At 45.1% G+C, this 27,539-nt stretch overlaps 2 protein-coding genes across 4 annotated transcripts; both read left to right on the forward strand.

Moving 5' to 3' along the window:
• Positions 1-1,118: 1,118 nt before the first annotated feature.
• Positions 1,119-9,343, forward strand: neu1 (neuraminidase 1). Its single transcript, XM_083981747.1, has 7 exons — positions 1,119-1,374; positions 1,831-2,020; positions 2,980-3,242; positions 5,517-5,699; positions 6,599-6,818; positions 7,540-7,765; positions 7,851-9,343. Exons 1-6 carry the CDS (start codon positions 1,300-1,302, stop codon positions 7,758-7,760), a joined length of 1,152 nt encoding a protein of 383 aa, XP_083837873.1. The 5' UTR covers positions 1,119-1,299; the 3' UTR covers positions 7,761-7,765; positions 7,851-9,343.
• A 943-nt stretch (positions 9,344-10,286) lies between these two features.
• prrc2a (proline-rich coiled-coil 2A) lies at positions 10,287-27,514 on the forward strand. Of its 3 annotated transcripts, none has more exons than XM_083981618.1 (17): positions 10,287-10,436; positions 10,568-10,671; positions 13,572-13,723; positions 14,835-15,012; positions 15,170-15,281; positions 15,391-15,472; positions 15,602-15,745; positions 16,155-16,396; positions 16,490-16,578; positions 16,763-16,902; positions 17,639-17,741; positions 17,851-18,040; positions 18,576-19,131; positions 19,304-19,560; positions 19,677-20,001; positions 20,896-21,118; positions 21,252-27,514. In XM_083981618.1, exons 3-17 carry the CDS (start codon positions 13,609-13,611, stop codon positions 24,466-24,468), a joined length of 5,973 nt encoding a protein of 1,990 aa, XP_083837744.1. In that variant the 5' UTR covers positions 10,287-10,436; positions 10,568-10,671; positions 13,572-13,608; the 3' UTR covers positions 24,469-27,514. The 3 variants fall into 3 exon arrangements, with proteins under 3 accessions (XP_083837744.1, XP_083837746.1, XP_083837745.1); XM_083981620.1 differs by having other exon boundaries at positions 15,170-15,266; XM_083981619.1 differs by lacking the exon at positions 10,568-10,671 and having other exon boundaries at positions 10,331-10,436.
• The last annotated feature ends 25 nt before the right edge of the window (positions 27,515-27,539 follow it).

The following is a 27,539-nucleotide window of genomic DNA, read 5'->3' on the forward strand; positions in this document are numbered from 1 at the left end:
TTTTATTTTAATGTTTCTTAACAACTTTCCACCTGTACAGCTCCATGTTCATAGTTTTAACCATATCTTAAAAACAAAACTACATTGTAATCTTAAAATATATAGCCTATGTTTTTGCCTTCCACTTTTGGATTTGGTTTCAAAGTGAAAGCTTGTTCTGAGTGTGTCAAACTTGGCCACCATCCTGAAAGCTACAGTCTACTGCACAGGCCTCTTTGCAGTCAGTGGTTATTTTAAGAAACGTCTGCCCCCATGTGGATAATATTGGTAACTGTATTTAAAATGATCACCACCCTATGGTAAATGAAGAACATAATCACAAAAAATTGTTCATAAATCAACAAAAAATAATATTGTAATTTGTATTGATAATGCTTCTCTGTCTGCATCAAGCTCTACGTAGAGTAAAAATAAACACTACTGAAAAAAAGGTGTTGCCAAGTTTTTTTCTACCTCAAGAAAAGAATATAAGATGTGTGTTTTTTTTTACACTTCATCACAGAGAATTTAGCTTATTTATACATTTATACTTATGTACATCATTCGTCATCAGTTTTAATTTAAATGTAACAACAACTACAACAACATAAAGTAGGCTACAACATAGAAAGAGAAACAAGAAAAAATGTCAATATAGTTATAGGATATACTTGAATATTCATAATCGTGTATTATATAGGAAAACTAAACTCTAATACATTTACTTTTTACTTTCTAAAACACATAGGCCTAAATGCTAGGCCAATTTCACTTTTTTGCCAGGATGATTTCATTCATCTGTTTATTCTATGTATCTTTCCTAATACTAATATTTTATTACTATTATTATTATTATTAATTTTCTTTATGTCTTGGAAAAGATAAAGGCAAAAAAATAAAAAATAACTAAAAATCAGTTTCCATTTCCTGTCATGTGGTACACACGCACGCGTATCATTTTTAATCCAACTATATATCTTTTTTATCTTTAAATCTAATAAAAAAAAAGGCCGGTTAAATGAAAGGCTATTTTTCAAAGGCATGATTATGTAATATAATTATAATCTTTTGTATCGAAAATAATTTCCGCTTTTATTTTGGTGCGTGGCGGTAGTCACGTGACCGCCCGACGTGGTCATATGACTCGAGAGTTATAGGTGCTGATTGAAATTGAATGTGGACGGTCCGCGGTAGTGGGGAGCATTTCCTCCTTTATCCCTTTCTCTCTTCTCCTTTTTTTGGTGGATTTATTTTGGAAAATAGATCCCCATTGATCTGCGGGACTGAAAAAAGGAGCAGGTTTCAGGAGGAGGATTCAACATGGAGGCAGAAAACCGGCTCTCTGCGCTTTTATTGCTGCTCTGCGCCGTGTTGTGTCTCAACAGCTCAGCAGAGGTAACGACACCGACACAGAGCTGCCATTACCTGCAGGAAAAAAAAACATGCATATACAAAAACATCTTCTGCTACACAACAACGCGGAAGTTTTGCATCAGTGTGGTTGACTGTGTAAAACTTCCCTCTGAGGTATTTGTCCCAGTTGAGGCTTAAATGTTAATTCAATTTAGATTAAGTGATGAATTTGACTTTTATATGTGTGTGTGTATTTCTGGTAGGCTATGTTGTCCTGCCTTCATATCTTCATATTTTAAGAAACATGAAGGCTTTGCAGTTTGAAGGTCGAGATACTGCTGAGTGTCTTAATGCTTCCTGAACTTAGAGTGTGTCAGTGGACTGTGATGAGAGACAGAGATATCATTCCTTCCTAAACCGGTTTTTAACCAATGACAATTCAGCTCTTTAGTCTCCTACTCAGATCCTCCACTCCCTCTTCTCTTCTCTTCATCTCAGATTGATCCTCTGCTGTACGAGGAGCAGCTGCTGTGGGTGAGTGGAGCCCAGGGGGAGGTGAACACCTACAGGATCCCCCTGCTCACCTTCACCCCCCAGGGAAGTCTGCTGGCCTTCGCCGAGGGCAGGAAGTCCTCAGCCAGCGACGTGGGGGCCAAGTTCATCGCTCTGCGCCGGTCCACAGACAAAGGTCAGGAGGACGACCACCGCAGCACAGTTAGATACACAACAGTAGTTTTTTGGTTCATTTTGAAACACAACTTATTAGCCACCACTAATCTTTTCTGGTTGGTTTGCCCTGAAAATACAAAAGTAACAGCATAGACTTGAACGCTGAGTGTCATAGAGTTTCCAGTATCAGTGCTGTTATGATTACACCTTACTTTCCTTACGTTTCCAAGAGGCAAATGTTGTTGAATAGGCTACATTTAATTACAACACAGACTTTGTTACATTAGAAGTGAGCAAATATTATAATGGCTGCTATGTGTACTTAACAGCTTCCATTAACTATGTTGTTGACAGAGATGTGAGTTAGCAGAGGCACCATGATGCAATATTATTATTATTTCAATCACAATATGAAATTAACGCAATTTTAAGCATTTTGTGTTTTCCTCCTTACTGCAGTAACATATTGTGATTTATTGATTAGCAGCTGCAAAGTACTGTATGTCCCAAAGGAAAACTTTCTCAACATCCGTTTTATCTAATGAAGATGTAGATCTCAGTGTGTTTAGCTCACTTAAATCCTTTATACTCTTGCACAACGTCAAGCAACAGTCTTGTCAACACAGTCAGACAGTATTCAAATATCTAGCACCATAAACTTACATTCATATTTTACAAGATTAAAGATTGATACTTGGTGTTCATGTATTGATACAATATTGTCAAACAAAATATCACAATACTATGCGGTATTGATTTTTTCTCCCCCTCCATCACTAATTATTGACAGAGTAAAGGGCATTAAGAGAGCACACACCTATGTTGACTGTCCCCAGAGTCACGCAGCAGCATACACTAGTAGTAAACACACTTAAATAACCAACCACAATAAACAGCTTTATTGTCTAACATGAATTGATGTGTGGAGTTGAATCATCACCGTTAATATATAATATTGTCTGTTTTGACATCCTCCAGGAGCCACCTGGTCCCCGACCTCATTTATTGTGGACGATGGATCGAAGCCCGACGGCCTGAACCTGGGCTCTGTGGTGGTGGACGAGGAGGTGGGCTCGGTGATTCTCTGCTACAGCATCTGCTTCCACCTCTACCTCTGCAGCCCGTCCAGCACCATGATGGTGGAGAGCATCGACGACGGCCTGACCTGGAGCAGACCCAGAAACCTCTCCGAGCAGCTCGGAGCGAAGGCCTTCGTCGCTGGGCCGGGCTTCGGCATCCAGGTGAGAAGACGATTTGAATCTGTTTTCTTAAAGGGATAGTTAAAGATTTTGGCAAATTCACCTATTGCCATAATCCCTATAGTCATAGCAGTAGGTTCATTACCTTTATTTATCGGTGCATGTTGTTTTGAGATCAGCGGAGCAGAGACGTGAGCTGCTCAGCGAACACAATGGAGGTAAACGATACAGGTCCCCTGTCCCTCATCAAACACAGTCAAATACACAATTCAACAACTCCAAAACGCTCTCGTGGACAAGTTGTGGCCCGCACATTCACCACGCTATGATATAATCATGTAACATTATGAGATGGAGTTGTTTTCGAGGCAAATGCAAAGCTGGAACTACATTCCAGACACGGCTGCTGGGTTGAGTGACTTCAAAAACACAAGCAGTTCCGAGCACTTCGAGTGGCGTAATGTTACATAATTATTTCATAGCATGGTGACTGTGCAGGTCACAACTTGAGTTGTTGGATTGTGTATTTGATGACTTTATAGGGACCAGTACCATTCACCTCCATTGTGTTCGCTGAGCAACTCACGCTTCTGCCCAGCGGATCTCAAAACAACATAATAATATAACGTAATGAACCTACTGCTATAACTATAGGGATTATGGCAATAGGCGAATTTGCCAAAATGTTGAACCATCCCTTTAAAGCTAAATGACCTCTTTGATCGTCACACACAGGAAGTGATTACATGTTAAAGTGAGATCTAAAAAGACAAAAATAAAACGATGCTGTTGTTGTCCTCTTGTACTGAGGAGTTATAGACATAATTTTAGAAACTATCAGGTTCTTTATGAAAAGAGGAAGTTTATTTATAGTTTGTGCGACTTGAGTTTCCCAAAGTAAGAAGTGAAAAGTGGGTTAGTTCTTCTTTACCACTTGTTTTTCTCTACATCTGGGCAACATGACAGGTTAAAGTACAGAGATCAGGCTGAGGAAAAACAAAATAGGCCTAATATAAATCTGAGTTTATTGGTTTTGATGCCACTGATCAGCATTTCTCAGCTATAAACGACATCTGACTGTCAGCACTCTGTCTGCCAGATGTGTCGGTTGATTTTAACACCAGGAGATCAATGAATGTGTTGCTGTGTTACCATCTAAAGTCAGAAGTAGCACTCCAGGAATATGCCAGTGTCAGACAAAACTGTTACCACAAAGAGGAAGAGCAGTCACAAGCCGATACTGAACATGTGATGAACATTTATGTACTGCAAGTTGGCATGAAACTGTTTTTGAAAAGTTATTAATTCAAGTCTATATATGTGATTTTTTGCCTGTAATAAGGACATTTACTCAAGGAAAATATTGTTGCCTAGACATGTTAGTTACTGTGCTCATTTAAACCCTACGCTCACCCACACATAGCCTACTGTACGGTGGCCCTGAAGGGTCAGCTCACTGCAGCTAAAGGAAAGGCAAAATCCACGGACACAAAAAAGTGACGGACCTGGCTAAAGACTAACGCTAAGCTAACAGTACATATTAGCAATAATGTCTAATCATGTGATATTGACGTTTTAATAAACCAAACAAATTCACCTTATTGTCAAACAGTAGCCGTCTTCACAACTTCTAAAGTCAAATCAACATTTTTGTTGTGTTAGCATGTGTGTTGAAGTTGTTTTCGGAGTGACTTTTGTGTCTTTGCATGTGTTTTTCTTAAGTTGCAGTGAGTTGAGCCCTCAGGGTCACCGTACACTGGACTGTGTTGTATGTTGCCCATTATGGGATGTCACCAAACACTGTGTAGCCTACTAACAGGAATATTGATCACAGGAAGTCTCACTCTTTATCACACGCTGCTCGTTGTCAGTAAATGCAACATGAATGGTGTGATGTATCTGCGTTAAAGTTTCGGGGCTTTTCATTATCTTGGTTAACACAGATTATTGTGATAACATGATCAATGGTCTGTTTACATTATAATGAGCTGAGCCTTGTTTTTGTTGTGCCTGTGTTGTCTCCTAATGGGAACTCACTTAGTTTGTATCAGGAAAATTAATTGGACTCCTCTGGTAGAAACAGGCATCTGAGCACTTGAAATGTTTCCAGGAGCGGAATAACTAATAATAATAATAATAGGACGGGAGTTGTAATTTTGTAAATAAATGACTGATCCCCCAGTCAGAGTTTAACATCTGCATCAGCTGCTGTTGTGTTTGTAAACTTCTGTCGGTATTTCACAGGTTTTTTTTTTTTAAGTGTGTGAGCTGTTTGTTCCTCTGAGTCTGTGTCCCGTTGTGTGTTTTTCTCTACAGAAGCGTTACAATCCAGCGAAGGGCAGGCTGGTGGTTTGTGGTCACGGAACAATAGAGGGCGACGGCGTTTTCTGCATCCTGAGTGACGACCATGGACGCAACTGGTACAACGGCGCGGCGCTGAAAAGCATCCCCTACAACCAGAAGAAGAAGGCGCAGGACTTCAACCCTGATGAGTGCCAGGTTACGTTTCTTTCCAGCTGTTTTGTATTGTTAATTTTAAGGGGACAGTTCAACATTTTGGCAAATTCACCTATTGCCACAATCCCTATAGTCATAGCAGTAGGTTCGTTGCCTTTAATTATCAGTGCATGTTGTTTTGAGATCCGCAGGTTCCCCTGTCCCTCAAAGTTCATCAAATACACAATCCAACAACTCCAAAACGCTCTCGTGAACAAGTTGTGACCTGCACATTCACCACGATTTAATTATGGCTGTTTATCTGTCAGTTTGTTGTAGAGTTATTCTGCCTTCTACTGGCCAAAAAACAGATAAAAAAAAAACAACATCTGGCAGTTAAAGCAACAGCTGTGAGATGCTTGCACACTTGAAATAAAGTTGGACTTGGCCTTTATGTCATCACCCATAGGACATCATGTTGGTACTTCTCTCCTGGCTAATCTAAAAATGATGTGTGTTGCTCATACTGTGTCATAATTAATCAAATGTCCATCAGTGGATGTTTAACAGCCCCCCCTCTGATACAAAGTGTTAGACAGCTCCTATTTGTTTCAACCTATTTCCTTTTGCAAAAATGGTCTAAAAAAATGAGACACACACACAAAAAAAGCAAATCAAACAAAAAGTAAATATTTAATAAGAGTGGTAGTAACAGCTGCATAATAACACAAATTCAACATTGACTTTTTCTATTTAATTTTCTGCTGATTGTGTGATTAAGATATTAGTCAGTAGGGTATTATTTTTCATTTTCCCCCCATTTTATCGTCTAAAATATCGTCATCTTAAGCCACAACCAAGTTAATGTGCAAGTAGTTTGTTTTGAGGTCCAAAAAATACATTTCACTGTCACACACTAAGAAGTTAAACCTTCTCTCTCTTTTGTCTCTGTGGCTCTGCAGCCGGTTGAGATGCCGGACGGCAGCATCGTCATCAATGTGCGGAACCAGAACAACTACCACTGCAGGTGTCGCGTGGTGGTGCGCAGCTATGACGGAGGTCTGTCCCTGCCCATAGACGACCTGTTCTTCGACTCCGAGCTGGTGGATCCTGCGGTGGCGGCCGGAGCTCTGCAGAAAGACGGAGTGCTCTACTTCACCAACCCGTCCAACGAGCTAAAGAGTAAGAACCACAAACACTGAGTCACAGTCTCTTCCTCCTTCCTAATTACTGTCACCAGTCACCACCCTGCATTTAAAACTTTATCTAAAGGAAACAAAAGTAATAAAAAAGATGCACTCAAAGGATCCAAATGTATTATCCAAAGTATTTATTTCACTGCGTTTTTGTATCATACATGTGATTATTATTTGAATATTATTAGTAATCTATTAAAATGTAATAAACACTTTACCTCAGTCACACCTTATTTTTTAACATGATCATGTGTGTAATATGCAAAGTCTTACTTTTTAAGTGTGAAATAAATATAGTGGTGTGTGTCATTTGTAACAATTGCATAAAGTTAAATGTAATCATTGACATTGTAGTGGTTATGTTGTCTTCACTATGGCTGCTGGGCATTATCTGCCATTTATTTTTTTAAATATAAGTTATTTTTCCAAGATTCATCGATTGTTTGTCTATGAAACATTGACCCATCAAACTTTGCAGAGCCAAATGTGATGTCGTCAGATGTCTTTGTTTTGATGATATTACACAAAAATACTTAGTTTGTAATCATTTCAGATGCTGGAATCAGAGAATATGTAGTTTCTCACCACTTTTTTCAAATCAAAAGTGACAAATATTAATGACTAATGTTAAAGTAGCTGCTGATTATTTTTTACTGTCGATCGCCAAAATGAGTCGACGCACTGACCTCCTGCTGTGTCCCCCACAGGAATTAACCTGACCTTGCGCTGGTCGCTGACCAACGGCACCTCCTGGGAGAATAAAGCCGTCCAGATATGGGCCGGACCGAGCGGCTACTCCTGCATCACGTCACTGGACACCGGCTCCGTAGAGGACAGGAAGTACATCTTTGTCATCTATGAGAAGGGCCATAAGGACTATGATGAGACTGTCTCGTTCGCCAAGATCCACCTGTACGGTGGCCGGTAGAGCTTGTGAGTAAACTCCTCGTCTAATGCGAGTGTGAAAAATACCCGAGGACGACTCCTGTATTCACCTCATTTTGTCTTTGTCCCACAGGTTCAAACACTTAAGGGAAACGGAAACTTTCTCAGGAAGAAAATAAAAGACTCACTGTGTGATATTGAATAAGTGGAAATGGCTGACCCTGCATTGTGGATGGATGAATGAATGAATGAATGAATGGAAAAAAATATAGATATGTCTTTTTGTACTGCACAACCACAATATCTGTTGAGTTCCTTCTTCCTAGACCAGAGAAAACATAACAAGGGACTTATAAATGAGTAAATGAAGATTTATTATTTTACAGGCTAAGTACACTGGTTTCCCAGCAATTCAGACCCTTACTGTCATGTAAATATTGTATGATTTGAAGCTGACAACCACACTCCATTTAAAATGCAATAAGTATAGCATCAGTTTTTCATCCAGAGCTGGACCAATGGCTGACTGTTTAATCTTTGAGCTCCTGTTGGACATTATCAAGTGTGGTTAATACAACATACATTTGGAGATCATCTCTAACTAATTAACTTACATCACAATATACTTGGCACCACTGTGAAGTTATTCATAGTTTCAGCAGTTTCATTCTTTCATTAATTAGCCGACTTTCAAATCTTACCTGGGTTATGAGCTTATAGATATTATGAGGGATTTTTGGCCTTATCAGAATGTGTGTGTCATGAATTGATGCTGATTGAAAAAAGTTCTGCCTTTTAAAAAGAAAAAAAAATGTGTAAAATAATGTTAATAGCCTTTTTGTGTGTGAGACTGCACTTGAATCCTGTTTCCATTTGAGGCTTGAGTGCTTTTAGAAAAACAATGGGTGCAATTAAAAGAACTGAAATGTGCAGGTGTGTATGTGTGATTGAATGTGTGATTGAAAAGATAAGTACATAATGGAGCCAAAGTATCCTCTTCTGCGCTTGTACAGAATCATTACTGATCATTTGTAATCAGTCTATTCTAACTTTTTTTTGTTTTCTTTTCCGATCAAGTGTCCATTTATGCCCTGTATTACCAGCACTGTACGCAAGCTTACATTGTTTAAACGCAAACTGCTTTATTTATTGTGTCATCGACGCTGAAGGCAAACTACCCACCACTCTAATGAGCAGTAACAGTAGGAGTTTAGATTATGAAAGACAAAATTAAGTGCCTTTCGAGAGAGAAGGGAACAGCTTGATTTACACCTGGGTGAAAGAAAAATCATAATTAAACCGTGGTGAATTTCTGATGGACAAAGCTGTACTGAGTGTTACACTATTTCACTCTAGCTGTTGCTTTCCCTCCAGGTCCATAATAATGCTTCCCTCACCTGGGTCCTCAGTGTCCAGCCTATCTCAAAGAGCATGTGTTCATGGCTGTGTGTGCTGTGCATGGGAGAGGTCGGGTTTTTAACATGTAAAGCACTTTGGGCTGCATTTTGTATGAAAGGGCTATATAAATAAATAAAGTTTGAAGTTTGAGGTCCCTCTTTACAAATCCTGTAAAGAAGAGGTTACTTTTGTATGACCTAGACTTTTACATACAAGCTATTATCTCAAAATAAAAAAAAACATAAAATGAATGTGTTGATTATTGCAAAAGAAATAGTCTGATTTAGACTCTTAATACCATCAGGGAGGCATTTGGCCCACCCTATGTTCTTCCTGCTGCATGAAGGACCATCTTCAGTGACAAGAAGAACAAGGAGTCCTGTAACAGATGGTCTGGTCCTCACACATCATGGAGTCAGTCTGGGATTACAGGAGGAGACAGAAGACACTGACTCAGAGCTTAAATCCACAGAAGATCTGTGCCAAGATACTCTGAACAACCAACCTGCCAAGATCCTTAAAAAACCTGTGTGCAAATATGCCCTTGGGGACTGATGCTGTTCTAGATGCAAAGCATGGTCATGTCATTTGATTTTGTTTAATTATCTTTCTTGCACTTTTAAGTGGGTTGATAAAAGCTATTCATGGACTTTTTTTAGAGGGGGAGTGAGCCTCTTCCCTTTGTTTTAATCGCCTAAAACCTCAGCTGTGTGTGAGAGATCCTGGCTTAGATAGGATAAAATGATTTTTTTTATTTTTTTTTAAATATATACTTGTTTTTATAGTGTTCAACACTGTGTGTTATCCAAGGGAAAGCAGATCAATGATAGCAGTGTGCTTGAACAAAAACCTAAATCATACGCATGACCTGAGATACCCTTGGTCTTAGAAGAGGATGCTCTTTATTTAATAGCCACATGCCTCTGTGGCGTTCAGGAGAGTTTTTTTTTTTTTGTCTCTTTGCATATCTAATCTTTATTCACAAATATGAATATCTGCTGTAACAACCTGGATAAATCACTTTAAAACTGAAGGCATGCTCTTTTTCTTCTTTAAATGAACTGAACTCAATCTCAATCACATTTACAAATAAAAAGTTTTTTTTTTTTTTTTTTTTAAAGTGTTGTTCTTAAAAACAAAGAGTCGTATTTTCCCACCGTACAGTAGAGGTCCCAAACGGATCCCAGCCCGTCGTGAAACTCCAGTAGCCGTTGACGGCTCTTTAGGTGACTGTCGGATCGAGTCCAGGATCACAATTTTCTTTTCTTTCCCCCCCTTTTTTCATTTATTTTTTTGGGATAAAAAAAGAAAAGGAGTGCAAGTAAGCCAAAAAAAACCAAACCAAAACACACCTTCTTTTTTCTGTCTATTGTGCTACCACCACTGGGTATTATTACAGAAGTTAGAGCGGTTTACTGTACAGACTGTGTGTGTTGTTGTTTGACCATGCAGGGGGATATAACGTTGGTTGCTTAGCTAGAAAGCTACGTGGTGATAGCATAAGAAGCTAACCTCACTCTGCGGTACAACCTCGAGACAAGTCGGGACAAGACCAGGTCAGTGGGGCCGGGGAACATTGTGCATGTTTTTATTTCATATTTTCATTATTTTGCAAACACCGAGTAGTTAACAATTACAATGCGTCCTAAAGACAACATCAACACCATTATCACCCCGAGAGGAGAGTGTGTTTTGTGGAGGAGCAGTCGTTATTTTTTACAACGTTAGGTGGTTAGCAACCTAGCTTTTTTTCTTAGCCTAGCCTAGCTTTGCTAACGGTTGTTTTTGCAAAGGATGTGCTTAGTTGAATAGCTAAATCAGTGGGTGTGATTATTTATTTAATTGTTGTAACCTGTATGATAATGGCTACTTAATTGGTATGCGTATTGTTAAAACTGATCAGTTATAAGATGTAAGTTGCTTATTGATTTGATAGCGGATAAACGGTTAGCTCGAAGGCTAAGCCGCGTCAGTTTGCGTCACTCACTCACACCTCACCGACTGTTAAAACTGTTATTGTAGTGGATTTCCTATATATTATAACAATATAACAATCGCCCGTTTCTTTTCTTAACGTTGTCGGGGATGTTTTGTAAATATAAGCAGTGTGGGGAATTCAGTGTTTCACGTTGATAATGTACCGGGGCCTGGCCTGTCTCCGGCGCCATTTTGTTTTGTTCTCCCAATAAAAAAAAAAAATCTTTTTTCTGCGCTGTCCCTGTCTCCTCCGACCCAACGAGGGATAAAAGCTAATTCGGTTTCATATAAACAACCCCGCGTCTTCTTGGTCTTGTTTTTGGTTTGTGTGTGTTTGGGTGTGTGTGTATGTATGTGTAACGTTATGTGTGTGTGATTCAAAACGTGGCCGTGCGTGCGCAATGCTGAACAGATCCTGTATTACACAAACTAATAATGGTATCGCTGAAATATTGAAAATGCATTATGAAACATCAACGCAGTCAGTCAGCCAGTCCTCCCTCCTCCTCCTCCTCCTCCCTCCCAGCGCTCAACGCCGAGGCCCCGTGGTGTTAGCCTAGTAGCTAGTTACTTACTTACTTTCATAGCAAGCACCATGATAAAGATGTGCCAGTGTGCAGATAGTGGTACATTATATTTAATGTCCTGGTTGCAATAGCTATTTTACGTGCTGCATTGTTTTGCTTTATATACACACAATTGTAGGTGACTGTTGCCTTATCATTAGCTTATTACCAAGGCCCCGGTGTGGTGTGGTGTGGTGTAGGTTGCTGCAGTTATGGTTTGGTTTGGTAGTGTAGCTGCTGGCCCCCGTTAATCCTCCATACAACATGTAGCTGATCAGCCATCCCACGACCTAATTTTCTAATCTCATCTGGCTGTTGAGGCACGGTGCGGTGCTGCTGCTGCTGCTGCTACTCCCTACTCATCCTGCGAAACAATTTGTTGTTGATTCATGTTTTTCCCTCACTGATTATGCGTAGTTGTGCTGTGCAGACACCATGCATCTTTTTTGTTGCCACCATAGATAGATAGATTTAGTCACTGCCCAGTTTTCTTTCACATTTGTGTCTTTAAGAATTTGTTTTGATTGTTGTTTCATATTAATCCCTGCTTTGGCTAAACATGGTCACACCTCTGTAGTATTCAGAAGATTTGTTATTCAGAAAATACTTCCATTGCTTCTCCCAGTTTTCTGTTATTGAAATATGCATGGATCATGATGTAACTGAGAGATGTTGCTTGAAGTCTTTGTTTTGATCTCAATTGTTCCTCCTTCTTTCCATTTGGTTTGTTCCGTACCATTTCATTAATTCATTAAAGCCAGTGAATGAATTGTCTAATGTTGTTTCGTTTGTAGCATCATGACAAGTCTTTAATTGAATCGTCTGCTGGTTGGAGTGGAGGAGGGAGGTGGGGGGTGGGGGGGTGGGGGGGCAGCAATTTAACCTGCTGGATGCAACTAAATCATTGTGAATTGGACAGATGTCAGTGCAGTGTGTTTTATTGATGTGATGAGTACAAGCTAAAGGCCCGGCAGTTTCCATGGAGGCATTGCTGTCTCAAGGCAGCAAGGCATGGAAGAATATCATTTATAATGTGTTGCTATAGAAACCATGGCTCTGCTTTTTTTTTTTTTTTCCTTTTGTACAGTGTTTCCCATGATGAGGTGTTTAGTCATGCACTGTACTAGGGCGCTGCTCATACTGTCTTTATAATGGCATAATGGGAAATCAGTTCTAGCTACAGTTTGTGTGTTAATGGTAACAGGGATGTTTGGAGTCATCCCCCACTCCTGAAACACCTACACACCTGGCTGAAAAGCTGTAACAAAAAACACAATTTGATAAGTGAAAAGCTGCACAAATGGAGCTGGCAGAATGCTGTGTTAAATTGCAGAGTCCATTATCATTTGAATTGTTATATTGAAAGAAGAATTCACTGTGTCAAATGTTTTCTGTATATGCTCAGAGATGGAAGTAAGCAGTATTTTGCAAATGAACATGACTAAACACTAGTTGACACTTGGGGTTGGTTTGTCTGTGACTAGTGAGGCTGCCACTCCAAACCTGTATAGATGCTTTAAAAAATGTGTTTGGTCTGTTTTCCCTCACATAGAGGTAGTGTATATTGTCTATGATTATCTTACAGGACATTATGTTCACAGAACGGCCTGTTTTGTGATGATGTTGTGTCTTCATCATCTCAATTTTTTTACATCACAAAATCACAACAGAATCAATCCCAAGGCACTTTAAAAGCAACATGTTTCATTCATTCAAAGTGTTTGATTATAGTTTAAATATACTACACACAGCCAACAGAATCACAGTGTGCTTGAACCTTATGGTCATGCATTTTTGATTTGTGAGACGGTTTCTCTTTGTTGTTTTGAAGACACGCTTGTACAACACTGTTTTTTACTTTCACCTTCTATGTTTATACCCAGTATCAAATCTCTCTCTCTTTCTCCCCCCAGTCTCAGGGCTCACCATACTCAATGAGCGGACAGCGCAATGTCAGAGCGCTCTGGGCAAACTGCAAAGGGGAAGGAAGGCAAAACCAAGTATGCGTCTCTCAACCTGTTTGATACATACAAAGGAAAGAGCCTTGAAACACAAAAGCCTGTTGGTGAGTACCCGTGGGTCCGTCGTCCACACTTTCATTGTCACAACTTGCATGCTGCAGTGTAATGGATCTGTCTTTCTGTTTTCCTGCCGAGGCGGGTATTAGTTTTCAGAATCGTTTGCCTCTCTGGCTCTGTTTAAATTCTGCCAGATGGTTTTGTTTTGCCGCTAAGTGTGTACAACTTGTTCTATAATTGATCAGATGTAGCCTCGAGAAACAGATCTGCTTCGTCACAGTCGGGAGTTATCCATTGGTGTTGTGATTAAAAGTTCCTGGCTGTGCTGTGTTGTCTCCTGCCACCACAGTACTGCAACTTTGATGCATTAGTGTGCTACTCTGTCCCTAATAGCTCTGGTGTTGATTTTTAATACAGGAAGTGCATGATGTGCTGGATCCTTCAATTGCCTGCCAACCTGCTTTTGCTGATACCGCTAATATTATTCAGGGAACAGGGATGTTCCTCACCGTTATTTATAGGCCCCCTACACCTGTCTCTTAGAGAAAGAAAACATTGTATGAATGGGCATATAGAAAGGATTTGCACAAGGCGAGGAGGGTGAATGGCTCTCGAGCCTTGATACGTCAGCTGAGTATCAGAGCCACCGAGCCTGACCTGAGACAGAGGCTTACTTGTGGACGCTGTTTGACTTCTGTGCTGAGTCCCCACTTTATGTTTTATTCAGAAGCTCCCCACAAGATCCAAGCAGCTGTCCCCATTTCCAAACTACAGATTTCCCCCCTCCTGCATAGTGAAGCTATGCACTACTGTGCTTTCTCTGAGCCTCAAGAAAGAAAACAAATGAGGGATTGATATTTTAGCACATCAATATCCTACTACTTCTCTATTAACCGGAATTGAAGTGGGCTTTGCAGAAGCCTCTTAATAACGTCTAGAAACCTTTCTGAATCAATATTTATCAGAATCATCAGAGTGAAACAAACCAATCCTCCAGCTGCGTTGGTTGTTCAGCATCCTAATCGTATATCCGCTGAAGCAGGCAGAAAATGCCATCCCTGTCGTCTGGTTGTTTCTTACACCAAGTAGATTTCACTTGTGTCAGGTTTCAGTGGGTCCATCTGTGCTAATGACCTCCTTTCTCTCCCCCGATATCAGTTCCCCCCCGCCATGGCCTGCAGTCTCTTGGTAAAGTTGCCTCCGCACGGCGTATGCCACCCCCTGCCTACCTGCCCAGTCTGAAGGCAGAGAACAAAGGCAACGACCCAAACGTCTCGCTCGTTCCCAAAGACGGCACAGGATGGGCAAGCAAACAGGAACAAGCAGACCCAAAGAGGTGAGAAGGGCAAATCTAACATGGCAGAAATGTTACACTTGAACTGATAGAAAAGATGCTCACCGGAAGGAAATTACATGTTTGTTTTGTCATTGTTTTTCTCCTCTTGTTGATGCTCCAATGTCTAACATCAGTGTTTGTTTGTAACTATTTCCAGTACCGATGCATTGTCAGCACCGCAGCCGGAATCGCAGCAGCCTGTGGATTCACAGACACCTGCCCCGACCCGCCCGAGAACCCCGCCAGCTTCAGAGGTACCGACAGGCACAGTAAGACGAAAGCAAAACTTTTTTCTATCTTTAATAACATGCCAGACATTTTATTGCAGCCATAGTTCATGTGTAATCTTACAGTGTTTGTCCTCCCCCTCCCTCTTAGGCTCTGGCCCCAGCTTCAACCCAGGCCGTAGGGGCAAGGTCCTGGGCACAGGCCAGTGTTACACATGGAACACAAGGGGATGGTGAGACTTCAGTTTTTGTCTTATCATCCATACATTTCTTGGGATTGACATTTGCGTTACACTCGTGCCCTTCCCTAAAAAAACCTCATCATCACCATCCTCTCTGGACCATCCCCCCTTTCTCTACAGGTGGAAAGGGATCAAACCTACCGTCGCCATTCTCTCGCGAGGAATTTCCCACCCTGCAGGCGGCTGGCGACCAGGACAAAGCTGGCAAAGAACAGGGCACTGCAGATCAGTGGTATGGGCCCGGACCAAGCCTCCGCCCCCCGAGTGAGTGACGCCCACTTAGTCTCTGTTAATTGACCAGCCAGTCGTTTAATTAAGTCAGTGGTGATGTTCCCTAGTACTTTTTATACATAAATTATTGTATGTTACAGACCACAGACCTTGAGTAGTGGTGCAGTTGATACCACAGATCATAATTGATCCTATACTCCAAGCCTTTTTCTCATGAATTATTGATCTGGTTTGCATTATTGTTTCAAATACACAATAAGAGAACCTCATTGTGCACTTAATGCTTTTGTTTGGTGTGTGTGCTTGCCAACATCAAAAAACATAAAGAAAACAATCATTTTGAAAAGAAGAAATATTTTCAAATTCATTAGCTTCAAATAATGTGACAAAACTCATAAACCGCGCTGACCCCTCCATCCTTTTTTGTGTTTGGCACTTTCAGACGTTACAAGTTGGCGGGACGGTGGGGGCCGAGCCCTGGCGCCCACCCTGTCTGGGGAGGGGGCAGCGGAGGGTGGCACTGGTGGGGCTTTGGTGATGGACGGGGCAGCTGGGGTCCCCCTTCCAAACTCCCAGAACCATGGGCCACCTAGAAACCCTCCTGCAGGCAGCCCTGCCTTGCCTCTGCCCCAGCCCCCCGTGGGTCCTGGGTTCCCCGCATACCGAGGGATCATGCCTCCCTTCGTAAGTTCCCTCTTGCTTTTCTCTCCGTCTCTCTCTCTCTTAAAGTATAAAAAAAATTGGTATTTGAATCCAATCTATTTTTCTTCTTCCTAGATGTATCCTCCCTATCTGCCCTTCCCAGGCCCCTATGGCCCTCAGGGGCCCTACAGGTACCCGCCACCTGGGGAAGGGCCTGCTCCAAGGTATGTTCTCGCTAAAAATCAGTTGTGACGCGAGTGTTGTGCTATTCTTTGATAGTTTATTCACCTCATATCTTTGGATGGGAACACATTATTTGCTTTGGCTTTGGGGGTTCACTCTTGAGCATATTTTCTAAGAGGCCACGTCTTGTGGTATCTTTAAAATATGATGTCTTCCCTCCATCAGGTTCTCTCGTGGTCCTGACAACAGGCCTCAGGGTGGCCCACGTGACACAGGAGAGGTGGTGAAAAGACCCTCTATCCTAAAGCAGGATGACCTGAAGGAGCTTGACGAGCTGGACCATGATGGAGACGAGGGCTGGGCAGGTCAGAAAATGCTAATGTTCACAGATGTGCGACCAAAATAAAACTCAGCGTTTGATGGTGTTTTGTTTCACATAGAAAAACGAAGAAGGGAAAATGAAAGTATCCAATGATAAAAGCATTAGAGAACGAAAGCACACTGATCTCGCACTATATAAATAAGTACAATTTTGGTGCCTGGTTCTTTACAGAAATCTGTTACTACATTTGATACAATAACAAAACATTAGAAAGAACGATATAGGATACAGATGAAATGTGGTTTAACCTATGTAGAACGGCACCAACAAAAAACAACAAGGCTCCATTTGTGCTTTTAAGTAAAATAAGAGCACAGCTGTAGTGAGTTTACACTACACAAGCTTTTATATTGTTGTTCATGGGAACTTTCAGCCCTATTTTGACTTCAAAGTATCCTCGTGCATTGCGTGTAGATGTTGTGCTTATGTTGTTAAATGATTGAGGAGGTGATGACAGACTGGTAGTGAATGCAATTGATGCTTTCTAACGTTGCAGTTGTTTCTGTATATCATATTTCCTGCTGATTCAAGCAAAAGGGTTCCAGTCACTACTCACTCCCACGTGACTGGTCCAGTTACATAGTAGAGAGAGGGGGGGAGCGGGGGAGCAGAGGATCATGTTTATTGAAGTGAAGGATGATGAATGATAATTTAAATGCACTGAAAGGATGTTTTGGTACAAACATGGTACTAAAGTGTTGTTGTTTTCACTCCAACAGGGGCTCATGAGGAGATTGATTATTCCGCCAAGTTGAAGTTCAGTGATGATGAAGGAGAGGAGGAGGTGGAAGAGGAGGGAACCGAGAGCATTAATGACTCACGGTATGTGGTATAATCAGTGTGTGTACTTGTAAGAAAAATGCTGTTTTCTCTTGAATGCGACTCGCCACAGACTCGTTCGTAATGAGCGGCTGTTTTTCTCGTTCCTCAGTGAGCAGCAGAGGTCCCAGGACGTCCCACCTGCAACCTCTCGTTCTCGAGCCTCGGACAGCGGTGGAGACACCCGCCGCACCCCTCCCTCTAACGCCGACAACGGCCCCCAACCTCCCTCCAGCAAGCCAGGATGGGCCGAGGAGGGGGGCAGTGGCTGGGCGGGCCAGGGAGCGCCATCCGGCTACCAGGTAGTGTGCTGAACAGCAGCAGAGAAGTGTTGGTGCTTAGACAGGTCAGAGTCCAGCTGGGAAAGAAGATGTAGACACAACAACACAGGACAGTTTGTGTTTACTGTCAAGAAAAAGACATATATGTGCGCAGAGGTGTGTGAGTGTGTGTGTTTTTTATGTCAGTTTAGATTATTGTGGTGGACCATGGCTAACTGTGTCTGCCTGTATACAGGGGCGCAGGCCTGGATTGGGTGGTGCCCGGGAGCAGCCCTCCCCCCCACCCCTCCTCGGACAAGGGCCTTACTCCTTTTACCGACAGGTAGACGCCTGGATAGGGCCTCATAGACAAATCATTTCTACCATTATCCCATCCACCGCCCGCAGGTCTGATAGATGAGCCATCTTTAGGTTTAAGTTCGCCTTTTGCCTCTTAAGTTTTATTCCAGTTGGTGTAATCATCCGTACAACATTTTCTCAACACGCTTTCAATGATGTCATCTAGTTTGCGGTTTAAACAGAGTAATTAAGCGTTGTATAATTTGTTACCGTTTAGGACCGGCCACACAACCAGGCTGCCTCTGCAGGCCCTGGGAAACCTGGCTCCACCCAGCACCAGGCGGCGGCTGGAGGACCGGCCCCGGCCGCCCAGCCGGGCGTGCAGGTCCACGGGGCCCAGGGGGGTGAGGACGAGGATGAGACTTGGCGTCAGCGCAGGAAGCAGTCTTCCACTGAGATCTCTGCCGCTGTGGAGCGAGCCCGTCGCCGCCGCGAGGAGGAAGAACGTAGGATGGAGGAGGAGAGACGTGCAGCCTGCGCCGAAAAGCTGAAGAGGCTGGATGAGAAGCAGCAACAGCAACAAGGCAGCAGCAGCGGAGGTGGTGGTAGCAGCTGTAAAAGCCCCAGCCTCGATGGAAACTCTACAGCTGCAACGGCGGGTAGTCCAAGTCCGTCTATTTCAGCCTCCGCCTCCTCCCCCAACATCAGCCAGCCCCCATCTCCCTGCGTAGACCCTGAGGAGCCTCCAGTGCTGGCGGTCCAGCCGGGGCCTGGTCCTGGAGTCGGTGACCGACAGCGAGCCAGCAGCAATAGCAGCTATGACTCCGGCGCAGGTCAGTTTCTTGCCTCAGGTGATCAGTGAAGACTGTTCTGAATTATCTGACCACTTTAAAAGTGATTGGGCTTTGTCAGCACCCGACGAGCTCAGTGAGGATGTTCAAATAAAGATCCTCTCTCTTAATCGTGACCCCTCATTCAACCTTATAATTCTCTTTCATGTTTCAGATGTCCAACAGTGTCCCCAGCCAGCTGTTCCACAGCCGCAGCCGCCTACGCTCGATGTACCTTTACCTGTAGAGAGTAAGGACGAGACCATGGCCGGTCCTCACATCCGTGCAGGAGGTGGAAGTGAAAGAGGAGTCGACCCGGTAAAGATTGAGAATATCAGCGGGACAGCAGGTCGTCAAGCCAGCGGTCCTCCTGGTCAGGGTTACTCCAAGTACCAGAAGTCTCTTCCACCTCGATTTCAGAGGCAGCAGCAGGTTAGGATTTCTACTTTTACTTTACGCTTTAAATACAGCTCCTGCTCCAAGAGTTGTTGTTGTTGCTCGTCGTGTCCTGAACACTGTTTTTCCCTGTCACATATGTTTCTGTGTAGGAGCAGCTCCTGAAGCAGCAGCAGCAGTGGCAGCAACAGCAGCAGCAGCAACAGCAGCAGCAGCAGCAACACAGCCAGGCGTCACAGAGCCAGCTGTCCCCTCAACCCCAGCCCCCACAGGGTCCGTCGCCAGGTCCAACACCCCAGCCAGGACCTGGACCCAAGCAGGGCGGGCCCCTCTACCAGCCTGGCAACATGGTTCGACCCCCGCCCCTGCCAATGAATTTCGACCCTCGCTGGATGATGATGCCCTACATGGACCCTCGCATGATGCAGGGCCGCCCTCCACCCATGGACTACTATTCAGCTGGCATGCACCCGTCTGGTGAGTGGAGGCGACGCTGTCATTGACATATGAGGGAGTGCTTTGATGTTGAGTAAAGCTCAGGGATTAAATAATTACATAATGCAGCAGGGACATGTTACAAAACATTGTTGGGATGTTTATATGTGGTAGCTCCAAGACAAGGGACTGATCACTATATGATTACGCACTGACATCCGTCAACAATATGTCTTGTATTTGACTGAAACATATCGCATGTGAACATGTTAGTTAATCACTAAATGAGTAAATACGTGGGTTTGCATGGAGCCAGATATTCTGATGAGAATCGGTTTAGATGTTCAAACCGGATGAAAATCAGAATAAACAAGCCCAAACCAAATGACATTTCATTCGGCTTTAGAGAGGTGGAATAAACCTTTTCTTAAACCGAAAGAAATGAAAATGGTGTCATATGAACGGCAAAACTGGATGTCGTCTGGTTACATTCTTTCTGCTCCGTGTCGACGTAAATGCGTAATGACGTTTCTTTACTTGCAAATGCTTGAATGAAAGTGTCAAAACAATGACAACTACTGTGTTAATCAGACTGTAGATCTCCATCTTTGATCAGTCGCAGGATGTTTTGATTTCTAGAGTTTTAACGGGCCTGAAAATTTAAATGGATGTTGAAGCCCGGACTCGACCAGCATTAATTCTTCGGCGCGAATCCGGCTGAACTCGGCCAAAAAGGAGGAGAAATTATTAGTCATATAATTTCAACCCGAACCGGCGCGTCCCATCGGGTTGTTGTCATACACGCCTGTTAAGAACACTCATATCACATGTAAACAGTTAATGTGAAAGACTCGTACGGAATGAATCAGAAAGAGGGGAAAGTGTTCATGTAAACCCATGTAATGTTTAAAAGGACATTCTTCTTCACTGTCACAGGGCTCATCGGGCGCGAGCGGTCTGATTCTGGGGGATCTGGTTCAGACCCCTTCGACAGGCAACAGCAGCATCCAGGGCACCCTCACCGCGGGACCCCCCCTATGGATCCAAAGCTGGCCTGGGGCCCAGAGGTGTTTCCTGGTGGAGCGGAGGGCCGCGGGCTGACCTCCCCACTGAGGCAGAAGCAGGCAATGGAAGATGATGATGTGGCTAAAGGGCCCAGGTACAGATGCACAACTTTTTAAAGTGTAGTTTTTCCTTTTTTCTGCTTGTTCATTGGAACATCTTAGTGGTAATGGTCTTTTCTTATTATTTTCATGTAGTATTTTACAAAATTTGTTTATCTTTTGTCTCAGGAGTGACACTCCTCCACACCGCATGCGTGAGGGTGGACTCGGACCCATCCAGCAGCCCAGCGCCGGCTCTGGAGCATCCAACCAGACCCCTCCACCAGTCGGCACTCAAGTCAGTGCCCAGGGAGGAAGCCACCACCCACATCACTACATGGGTGGGCGGGGCAACTACAGCAACTTCCCCGATCAGGGTGCAAGGATGTCGCATCAGCAGCAGCAGCAGCAGCAGCAGCAGCAGCAGCAGAGGGCGAACGAGCGAGGAAACCAGCCGCACGGCTTCAGCCACCAGGACGAGGGGCCGCCTCGAGGGTCTCAGCAGGGCCAGATATGGGGAGCGCCACACCCACACTACGATCGCAACGGTCGTGCGGACCTCCCCCCCGTCGAGGGCAACTCCCACCTCCACCACCATCACAGCCACCACCCTCCGCAGCCTCACTTCCCCCTCCACGGCCATAAACCAGAGAACAGCCGTGACAGGGTCGTCGAGGCTCCCGCCAAGAAGACCGAGCCCTCCCCCCCTCTCCACCAACCTTCCCTCTCATCCTCTTGCTCCTCCTCCTCCTCCTCTTCTTCTGCGAGAGAAGACGGCGGCGTCAAAGTCGCCCTGCATCATCACCCGTCTCTGAGAGAGGGTGAAGCCACCGTCACTCACGGTCACGGAGAAAGAGGCAGCGGTGGCAACGCCGGCGGTAGCAGCCACGGGAAACAGGAGAAAGCAGGCCATGGATACGCTCCTCACTCCTCCATGGCCTCCAGCCCCCCTCCCTCTCAACATGGCAGTCATCCTCACCCCCATCCTCATCCTCACCCTCATTCTCATCCTCATCCTCAGCAGCAGCAGCATCCCCATCCTAAGTCAAACCAAAGAGGGGGGCGGGAACATAAGACAGAAACCCAGTGGGGCCCGCGGCCCGGCAGCAGCAACATGAGTGGGGGGTCTTCTCACGGCAGGAGGGGCAACAACGCAGGAGGCGGGAACAGCAGCCGTGGAGGCGACGACTCCTCCAACGTCTCGTCGGACCACAAATCCTCCAATCAGACGGGAGGAGGCGGCAACGCCAACAAGAGGGCCGGCCCCATCAAGAAGCCGGTGCTGAAGGAGATGAAGAGAGAGGGAGGCGACGCCGACGGAGGAGAAAAGACCAACGCAGGCTTCGGGAAAGATAAAGAGCAAGACGGCGGACAAGCGGCGTCCACGAAGGGGGACGCTTCCTCCGCCTCCCAGAACGCGTCGGCTTCGTCTAAAGATGAGCCTGCCCAGACGGCCAAGCCCAGAAACGGAGGGAAAGAGCGTTCCTCAGGAGGTGGCGGCGGCGGTGGCGGTGCGGGGTCGGGCCGAGGACCCAAAGATGTAGACGCCACTTCTTCGGGATTTTCGGGCTCCTCCTCTCGAAGGGACAGAGATCGCTCCTTTGAAAGAGGCGGCGGCTCCTCCCACCACCCGGCTAAAGGCAGCAGAGCCAGTCGCGGACGAGGGGGCGAGTTCTACGGGCGCGGTCGTGGTTTCCGCGGCACCTACACATCCAGCGCTGGGCCCGCCGGCGCCAGTCGTGGCAGAATGGGCGGCAGGAGCGGTAGAGACTACCGTTCATCGGTCGGCGGCGGCGGTGGCCACCACCAGGAAACCAAGGGCGAGGGAGGCGGCGGCGGCGGCAGACACGGTCAGGATCGGTCGCAGCACAACCCGGCCCGCGCCAGGAACCGGAGCGAAACCCGCAGCGAGGGCTCGGAGTACGAGGAAATCCCCAAGAGACGGCGGGAGAGAGGCTCGGAGACCGGCAGCGAGAGCGGCGCCAGCGACATCGGTCACTCGGACAAGGATGAGATCCAGAAATCCAACACCAAGAACGGCTCCGACAACGCCAACACCACCGGCGCCATGTCGTCAGCGCCGCCCAGAGGGTCCCAGGCCCGGGTGTTCACCCCCAGGGGCGTTCCCTCGAGGAGGGGCCGGGGCGGCGGCAGCGGAGGAGGAAACATCTACCGGAGCGGTGGCAACGTTGGTGGAGCGCCGGGGGGACATCGGGTCGGACCCAACTCCGGCTCCCACGGCGGCTCGTCCAAGTCGTCGGGCTCGTCCCGGAAACAGCAGCAAGGCCCGGCGCCGAGCTCTGGGCCCAAAGACGTCGGCCGGGGAGGGAGCGGCGGAGAGAAAAAGGACAAGATGGCTGACGCAAGCCAAGCTCAAACTCAGGGGACGAACGCCCCTCAGCCGTCTTTACCCGCCACCGCCGCTCCCGCCGCTCAAGGCTCCGCTGAAAACGGAGCGGTCGTGACCCAACAGGCTTCGACCAATCCTGCGGCAAACTCCGGAGCGCCGAACACACTCCCTCTTCCGGCGAACCGCGGGTTCCCCCCCAGTGGTTTCGAGCGACCTCCGAGGCGTCGCCGTCACGGGCGCTCCCAGCACCAGCAGGACAAACCGCCGCGCTTCCGGAGACTGAAGGAGCGAGAGAACGCTGCGCGGATCAACGGAGGGGTCGGGGTCATCGGAGGAGGAAGACCCTCCTCTCCCTCCCTGAACTCGGTTCAGGACAGCAACGGCGCCCCGGTCTCCGCTCCGCTGACGGGCAACGCCCAGAATGCTAACCACAACGCCACACTAACCACCAACAATAACAGTGGAGGAGGTCACCTCGGCAACGCAAACAGTCACCACCATCACCACTACAACCAAGGCAACGCCGGGCCGACCCACCCGCCGCACCACCACAGCCACGGCGCCAAATCCCCCGACTTCACCAACCAGAACTCAGACCAGGCCAACGAGGAGTGGGAGACGGCGTCGGAGAGCAGCGACTTCACAGAGTTCAGAGACAGGGAGGGAGGAGGAGGAGGAGGTGGCGGCGGCGGAGGAGGAGGAGGAGGAGGAGGAGGAGGAGGAGGAGGAGGAGGGGGGAAGTCGTATTCTCACCATCACCACCACATGGGACGGGGCGGAGGAGGAGGGGGCGGCGGTGGCGTCGTTGAGCGGGAGATGGCGGGAAAAGAGCCCTCGGCAAACAAGAGAAGCTTCTCCAGCCAGCGTCCCGGCATGGAGCGACAGAACCGCAGGGTCAACGCCGGAGGAGGCGGAGGAGGGGGAGGCGGCGGCGGAGGAGGGGGAGGCCGAGGCCCACGCGGCCCGCCCGGTGGTGGCGGTGGCGGGCCCGGTAACGGAGGCGGCAACCGCGGGGAGAAGCGCGGCAACTGGCCCTCCCCGAAAAATAGGAAATGATGGAATAAATGAAAACATTTCAGATGTACCCGACCCCACGTTAAACCCCCCCCTCACATCTTTAATCCCTCTTTGATCATTATTTCATGGCTTATCTATCGGCATCTTAAACATATTAGTGCATTGTACAGTATATGGAGATGGTATTCACATTCACTTTAGCTGCCCCCCCCCCTCCCCGACCCCCCCGTCACCTCTTATCCTTTTTGCATCAATCAACTATCTACCGTCCGTTATTGTAAATTTCTCCATTTGTTCCGTCTTAACTCTCCGTTCAGTTGTGCCCCTCCCTTCCCTCCCTTCCCTCCCCCAGTTTTACCCTCAAGAGTCTCGCCCCCCCTCCCCCCGCCCCAGTTGGAGTTGACAAGCATGTGGTTCTGAAACGGAGGTGCACGTCGTTTTGACAGAAGACATTCACACAGATCTCCACACAGACACACACACACACACACACACGCATATACAAGCACAAATATGACATCTTTAAAACAAAACAAAAAAGAAAAGAAAGAAAAACACAAGGAACACATGCAGCAGTCGTTGTGTGGGTGCAAAAAAACAAAATGTGGGAAGAAAAATTGGCAAAAATATGTTTGGATCGGGCTAATTTTTATATTTATGTACATGTGTGTATTTCTACCACACTTTGGCCTTGGGTGGTTTCCAGTCGTGCAGTTCTGCATTTACTTCCCTCACACAGGGAGAGAGTGCAGCTTCATCTGTCAACGAGAACAATGTACCATAAGATGTTTTTGTTTCTGTCTTTTGGCCTCGTGTCAGTTGAGTCTCAACCTCTGACAAAAATTGTAGGGGGTGTGTGCTTTTTTTCTTCTACAAAAAGCAGGTCATTAAAAATAACCTTTTTACTAAATTTCCCAATTCCCCACCTTTTCGCTGACTTTTTGGTCTCCTGCAAAATATGTCTGATTACTGTGATAAGACCCATTGAAGTACTACTGCTCAGTGCTCACCTTCACTTGCATTGATCTGTCTTTAATATCAATGTCTCTGCTGCTTGTTCAGATAGACGGTGTGATTTATTTTTATTTTTTATTTTTTTTCTCTCTCTCCAAGTTGTTGACCTGCCCTGAAATTTCATTAGCTGTCATTGGTCGGTCCTTTTTAGGAAATAAAGGCTTTTTCTGAGCCTCATTGTAGCATCTTCTTCAACCTGCAGAACATCTGCACAGCGCAAAAATCAAAAAAGTTTCCCCAAGGACAATAGTTTTTACTTTTTCCTTTCATTCATTCATGAGTTTTGTTTACCCTATGAAGACGGTATTAATAGCGTGATGGCTTTATTTTAACAACCATTATTTCCTCAGTAACCACCATTTTTATGGAAACACTTCTTTTCCTCCCTCAAGGTGAAACATCTGTCGATCTTTGTTCGGGAGGAAAACGAGTCAGATGAAAATGTAGGTCATGATAGAATAAAGACAAAAATGTTTGACTTCCATAAAACTGTCTCTGCTTCAGTAGATGATTGAACATGTTCTAATAAGCACTCCTTTAGTATAACAAAAGTCCATGGTTGCTGTTTTTTTTTCTCTTTATTTCTTTTCTTCTGTGTGTTAATGTTTTTGGGCAAATTACATGTGATGCAACAGGACAGGTACTCTGTCTGGGCCCAGAGTACAGAGCTAAGCTGAGTATTGTACTATTTACACCTGCCCCGCCCCCCCACCCCCCTCTGCTCGTGCTGCGATGCACTCTCTGTGCTTTAGTGGAGACTCCTCACACCAAGGAGGACTTAACTACCCAAGAGCTCCTTGTCTGAGGAAGTATTTTTCAAAGTGCGTGTTCTCAGGATGTTTCAGTACACGATGGCAACCAGTAGCTCAGACTAATTGAATTAAGGACAACGCTGAGAAAAAGAAAAAAGGGGGGTGACAAAAAGTGTCACGTGAGTCGCCTTCTGCAGTTCACCACACGTTTTTTTGTTTTTCTCCAAGAAATAATGCTGACCTGGAGTGTTGAGGAAATATTGGATTGATGTAGGATGATCACACTTGTAAACATAGTTTGCGTCACACATAAAAAACAACAACAAAGACATAAAATGGCAAAAAAAAAAAAAAAACGACCGGAGACGGCATCAACCACCACGGTGAACTAAATCGATATTCTCATCTGTATCAATTCTGTCACTGCTGTAAGTTGGGGTTTGTTTGTTTATCGACAACAGTTTTGGAGATTGTCTCTGGGATGTTGTGAGTAGGGCATTTGATGATTTGTGTACGTGTGTGCGCGTGTTTGTGTGTATGTGTGTTGGCATGTGTGCGTTTTTCCGGTGTCTGTGTAATTACTTGGGGCAGGGGTGGGGACCAGAGGGTTAACGTGAATGGCAAGCACTTTCTGCCTTGTTTGCCCACACTTTATTTAACCAATATTATTAAGACAGTTCTACTGTTTCTTAAATACATCCACATATATACATGCAGCTGTGTGTATATGTTCATTATTATAAATGAAGGACATGCAGTGGGGAACTTCACCAGTTTTTTGTGTAATTTAAACATACATTCTTCAGCAGGCAAGTGAAGTTGGACATATTTTAATTTTCACTATGACTTGTTCTAAGCATGAACACACACCCATGGGTGCAGCTTGCCTTGCTTGTTACTGGTTTATACATTGATAGCTGTACACTTAACACTGGCTCAAAGAGTCCTTCATCCCTCCTTAACTCTTAATGTTGATGTGCGCATTATTGTATGTACCTACCCATGTTACAAGAAAACAAAAGTAGTGTATTCCAGAAAAATTACTCAAAGATTGTACTTTGTTTCCAGCATTACCAAGGTACCTGGAGTGGTTCAAACTGTTTTTAGCATTTATGGTTTTATTATTAATGGAACCGTAATATACACACATGTATGTATATTGGTATGTATCTAAGTTTTGTCTACCCCAACTTACATTCCCACAAACAAATGTTGCCATTTTTAGTTCAAGGGAGCAATGTACAAGCAGAGAAGTGTCTTATAATAAAGTTATACAGAGAAGGCAAAGTTAAATAAACTACTTTTGATTTAATGGAAAATGTAAACCGCGTGTCTCATTCTTCT

The sequence above is a fragment of the Trachurus trachurus genome, assembly GCF_905171665.1.
Source record: "Trachurus trachurus genome assembly, chromosome: 11".
Taxonomy (NCBI): Eukaryota; Metazoa; Chordata; class Actinopteri; order Carangiformes; family Carangidae; genus Trachurus; species Trachurus trachurus.